Source organism: Lutjanus erythropterus, chromosome 17 (assembly GCF_056507025.1).
Source record: "Lutjanus erythropterus isolate fLutEry1 chromosome 17, fLutEry1.hap2, whole genome shotgun sequence".
In the NCBI taxonomy this organism is placed as follows: Eukaryota; Metazoa; Chordata; class Actinopteri; order Lutjaniformes; family Lutjanidae; genus Lutjanus; species Lutjanus erythropterus.
Window position 1 is genome coordinate 489,807 of NC_139333.1, and position 6,000 is coordinate 495,806.

At 37.1% G+C, this 6,000-nt stretch overlaps 1 protein-coding gene across 3 annotated transcripts in view; it reads right to left on the reverse strand.

The window, feature by feature from the left end:
• LOC146311452 (transcription factor COE3-like) overlaps window positions 1–5,270 on the reverse strand; it is a 57,480-nt gene extending 52,210 nt beyond the window's left edge. For 2 of the 3 annotated variants that reach the window (XM_084741171.1, XM_084741170.1), the window contains exon 1: window positions 4,362–5,269. In XM_084741171.1, the coding sequence (XP_084597297.1) occupies window positions 4,362–4,483 (122 nt within the window). In that variant the 5' untranslated portion in view covers window positions 4,484–5,269. Of the gene's footprint in view, window positions 1–4,361 lie in introns of all 3 variants that reach the window. The other variant, XM_084741172.1, reaches the window with a different exon arrangement.
• Window positions 5,271–6,000: the final 730 nt, after the last annotated feature.

The window sequence follows — 6,000 nt, forward strand, 5'->3', positions numbered from 1 at the left end:
CAATAATACAAACAAACAAACAAACAAACAAACATCAGATCTGTGACCTACAATGACTGATTTTATGAATGGAGTTTGGTTGGTTTGTAGAGAGTGATATTTATTTTATATAACGGTGGTTTCCTGTCAGAAAAGTCTGTCTGACAGAAAGGTAAAGAGGAGAAAATATTCTAAATATAGTGTAGACTTGATTGTTTTAGGTAGGAAATACTAAGGATAGGTTCGTCATAAAACCACACCTCAAATAATCAGAACTGTCCTTTCAGACAAAGACGCATCAATGCACACTTGAAATTTAACTTCAGTCGAAACACATCAAACATTATTTTTTAGCCGTGTTGCATTCTGTCCGGGCTTTGACCTCACCAATGACATCTTCTATGAAAAAACATTTTCTGTCTTCAATCTGAGTGTAAAATATCTCTTAAGATCTTCTCAAGTTCTCATGTGCCAACAGCCTGGATTTATACAAACTTATCAATCACACATATTTAACAATCAGGACTCTGATTATTTTCTGATGTTAACGAACGGCGGCCAGAGTCCCATTCAAAAAACAACTGAATTAATGAAAGAAATAAATCCTCATTAAAACACTTAAAAGCTTCCATGTGACCTAAATCTGCGTTGAAGCAGAGTTTAAATCAAACGCTCCTCAGAGGAAACGCTCATCGACTGCGACGCTGCAGGTTCGACAGCACATCCCATCAAACATGTCATCAATTCATCAGTTTCTGACATGTTTAAATCATAAAAGATGCATTAAATAATAATCAAGTGTTTCCTCCAACAAACCAGAGTGAGAAAAGTCTTCATGTATGATCAGGAATAAATCATAACAGTTGAATGTTAATTGACTGAAGGATCTGAGTAGAAAATATCCATAAAACTGTGCGGAGATGTGACACGACGCTGCAGGCTTTAACCTCCACATGAATGAATCATGTTAACAACAACATGTGTGAAACTTCAGGGAATTTTCAAACCATCCAGATCATTTTAAATTCACACCAAACACTCGATCACATGTTCACGTCGAGCTCGATAAATATTCATAATCCAGGAGTCAAACTGCAGCTTTGACCCCGACTACAGACACACTCACTCATTATAATAAAAGTTATTTTATTTTATTATCTGTTTGGCTGAATTTGAACATGAGAAGAAAAAGTGAAGCTTCCAGCCGACAGTCAGAAACACAGAAACATGTTCCGCTTCAGAACGTCACGTTTATTAAAAGGATGATCTGCTGCAGACTGAAGACAACTAAACTAATATTTAACAATAAAATACACTTCATGTTAATTAATGTTAATTAATGTTAATAAAGCAGCAGATTATTCTGTCTGCAGCGACCCGACACACCTCGTCATGATCAGAGAGGATTTTATTTTATTCTGCTGCTTCTCTGAAACCTTCACATTTACACTGTTTTAACAATTTCACATAATTTTACATACATCAGAAAAATATCAAAAATAATATTTGACAATTAAATCTTAACGATATAATGAGAAACACTCAAACCTGCAGATTCAGCAGATTCTAACCATCGCATCAACTGTATTTTATTTTACACTGAAATCTGGTACTAAAATTGTTTAAAATAATAATTTTGCACAGATTGAAAATGTGTTTTCTGCAGCTCTGATGTCTCAACCAAGAGGTAATAAACTCTGTCATAATAAACTTAATTTTGATCATTTCTACATGTAGGAAAAATGTCAAACAAATCTTGCAATCATCTTTTATTAACTGTTCTTTATTTTATGACAATGTTCAATTATTAATTGTTAAACATTTTTACAGTTTTACGTTAAAAATGTGTTTTCTGCAGCTCAACTCTGCACTGTCTGCTCTGTTCATAATTTTTTATATTATTATTATTATTTCTAAATGTGTTAACAATGTAGAATCATGTGTCATTAACTGTCAGTAACTTTAACTTTATGACAAAGTTCATTTTGTAACTTTACTTAATTTAAAAATATCAAACATCATGTTTCATCTGCAGCTTTGACACAAAGACCTGACGTCTCAGCACAGAGAGTATTAATAAACTCTGGACATTTTATCTGCTGCTTCATGGGAATATTTATATTAAACTCAATAATGAAATGTTTAAAATTTATTTAAAATTGATAAAATGATAAAATATGAATTCATGAACATCCTAATGTGAGCAGAGATTCTGAGAGAAATTTTTAATAAACTCTGATCTTTATTTAAAAAAAAAAAAAACAGTATTTGTAACAGTATTTTGCTGCTTTTCTGACATGTTCCTAAAGATTAATAATAATAATGACTCACATATGTTTGCATGTTAAAAATATCAAATATCAAAAATGTTAAACGTCAAGTTTCATCTGCAGCTTCGATACAAAGACCAGACGTCTGAACAGAGAGACTTTTTAATGACCGACACTGAAACGCCTCGTGTGTCTGCAGATTCACATATTTTTAATCATAAACTCTGAACTGTATTTGATATGTTGATATAAATATTTTGAATAAGACCAGATTTCTCAGCTGACGATGGTGTCAAAAACTCTGGACTGTACTTGACCTTTTCTCGCTGCTTCATGAGAATATTTATATTAAACTGTTTGTTTAAAATGATAAAAATCTAAATGAACTGACATTTTATTTGAGCAGATATATAAGAGTCACAGAAACCTGATGTGTATCTGCAGATTACATATTTTTAATCATAAACTATGAACGGTGTTTTATATGATGACTTGAAACAGCTATGTAAAAAATATCAAACATGAAAAACATCGAGTTTCATCTGCAGCTCTGATGTTTCAGCAGAAAGAATTTCTATTTACTTTATTTGATTTTACAAAACTGCTTCATTAAAAAAAATCCACGTTAATATGAATTCTAACAATTTTACACGAAATTAAAAAAATCAGAATTAAAGTTTTATCTTTGATTCACAAAGAGCTGTTGTTTCAGCAGAGAGGATTTCTTTCATACAGCTGCTTCACAAACATTTTCATATTAATGTTAATAATGACATTTTTACTCGTGTTTAAAATGTGAAAATGAAAGTTTAATCCCAGCAGAAAAACAAAGACCTGATGTTATTTATTTCTCACTGCTGCTTTAACTGGATGTTATATTGTTTCATTTTTTTAATCATGTGATAAAAGTGATTAATGATAAATATTAGTTTTATTGTGTAAATACTTTGTGTTTAATGTAAAATTTATTTCACAGCTGAGCAGAAAAACTGTTAAAAATGTGTAAAACTGAATCATCAGCTCAGAGACCCGATGACGTCTCTGAATGTTTCACGCTGCTTCTTTATTAGTTATAATGTTTAAAATATTATTAATGATTTGACAGATGTTCATGTGTGAATAATGTGCAGCTGTGAGTCTGAGCGATGTGAACGCTGCACGCACATGAAGCAAACATCTGCAGCTTAAACATCATTTTTGATGTCACTTATTTTTCTCTCTATAAAATAAACGGTCCTGTCTTCGCTCTGCGGTTGTAACCTTCACTACACAGAAAACACTTCTGTGAATTATTGTCACTAAATGTGAACGTTTCAGTTTGTGTTTCTGTCTCAGCAGCTCAAACCTGAAAATGATCGAGCTTCAGTGTGAAGCGTTCGCACCTGATTCACTCCTCAGGTAAGAAACTCATTTTTCAGTTTTGACCTTCAACTCTAAAAACCACGAGAGAAATCATTGATCAGATCTGAATCAGACGGCAGAATCAAACCCAGGAAACATGAATAATGGAAGAAATATTCAACGTCTGTCTCTTTTAATAACTGATTGTCTGATTTTCTCTGATGAATAAACGTCCTGTTAACCTCACTTTGTTCTGAGCAGCTTCAACCAGAAAAACTGCAGAGATCATCTGAGCTGCAGGAGCTGAACCACCTTCTTCTGATCCTTACAATAAATTTGTCCTCAAACACATTTTTCAACCAAAATAATTATGAACTAAAAACTTTCAACGTCTCTATCATTTATTCAGCTCTCACAAATTTTGGAAGCATCTCTTTTCTTTCTTTTCTTTTCTTTTCTTTTCTTTTCTTTTCTTTTCTTTTCTTTTAAGTCAAGCTGCAGAAAATATTAGAAATTAAAAAACAAATCTCTTAATAAATCTAAATAAAGTCTGACCTGCAGGATTTTTCTCTTTTCTTGTTGAGTACAGAAAAGAAAAATCCTCAAACACAAACTGAAGAAACCTCCCTGATTTCTCTCGGCAGAGTTTTACATCTGATATATTGTCATTTAAAGGCCCTCTCCTCCTCATCTAAACCTTCCTGCTGAGCGGCTGTTTGTCTGTTGGGACTACAGCTCCCAGAATCCCTCTGGGGGCGGCAGTAAGTTTACCTCTGAGCGGCCGTGTTGGCGTCCACCACACCGGCTGAGTGCATCCAGGAGCGAACAGCCAGCGGCTCCTCCTTCATGCTGGCCGTGGCCCCACGGGGCAGGTTGTCCTGGATCCCGAACATCTCCGGGGCCCCGACGCTCCAAACGCCGCTGCCGCTGCTGCCGTATGACCACAAGGACAAAACAACACGAGGAAAAAACAAGAAGAAGAAGAAGGAGCAGAAGAAAAGTCCAGCAGAGGAAAAAAAAGCAGCTCTACAGGACGGACGTAAATTCGATCTGGTTCGTTTTCTTCACCTCGAAGTCCGAAAGCAGCCGGTCGAGGAGGAAATAAGAAGAGGACGAAGGAAAGAGGGAAGAAGAAGAAGAAAAGGTGGAAGTTTTATTCAGCTGCAGAACTTTTTGTCTGATTTAATTCAACTTTTGACTGTGGACGGAGGACGGACAGAATCTCCTCTCTCAGAGTTTATTTTAAAGGATTTTTTAAAAATTCTCGGCCGTCATGTTGAAACCCGGCGGGCAGGAGAGGAAGGAGGAGGAGGAGGAGGAGAAAAAAGGGAAAAGAAAAATAAAATCCTCAGAGGACGAAGAGAAAACGAGGGGAAGAACAGAGGCGAGTCCGGACGGCGAATCGAGCGCGAGCAAAGTGTCTTTTTTCTTTTCCCCAAAGAGGGGAGGAGAGAGGAGGAGAGGAGGAGAGGCTGATGGAGGGATGAGGAGCGGAGGAGAAACTCTCAGCCCTGCGGCCCCACAGGACTGGACGCCAAAACCCAAAAACCCCACGGGTCTTCCTCCAAGCCGCTGACGACATCACAGCCAGGGGGCGGGGCCTCACCATATAAGGAGAGGAGAGGTGAAAGAGTGTGTGTGTGTGTGTGTGAGTGTGAGTGTGTGTGTGTGTGAAGTGAGAGAGGACGAAAGAGAGATAAAGGGAGAGTGAGGAGGGGGAGGAGGCAGGCGCTCGAACCGACCAACCGGAGAGAGAGAGAGAGAGAGAGAAAGAGAGAGAGAGAGCTTGTATAGCCAGTACTCTCTCTCTCTCTTTCTGTCCAGTGAAATCAAGAATGTGAACTGGTTTCATTCTGGTTTGGTCTGTTTTTACTGTCTGGATGAATTCAGTTTAAATATCTTATGATTGATGTGTGTGTGCTGGGAAGCCGGTGAGGGATCCAGTCCTGCTCACTGCAGCAGAGACTCACTTCTTCTTCTGTTCAGACTGAATCTGTTGCTCAGATCAGATCTGTAAAGATGGACACACATTTTAAAAAAAGCTGCCAACGCTGCGACACGACCGGGTGAAAAAAACAAGAAGAAGAAGAAGAAGCTCCACGGGACAGACAGCTGACATAAATAAAAGATGGATGCAACATTTTCTCTTCCTCCCACTGTACAAAACTGAAGCTAAAATATCCCAGATACAATCTTACACTGGAGACGTCGTCTCGAGCTTCAGTATCGAGGTCCCGCCCACACTGCCGGCTGACTCGATGGCGAGGAGAGCTGATGACATGAAATATTTATATCATCAAATAACTAATTAAAATCAAACTGATGAGATGAACTCTTGAACCAAAAACGACACCATCTTTGGGAAACATTTATTTGACTTTGATTTTTATTTATTTGGCCCATCTGCTAA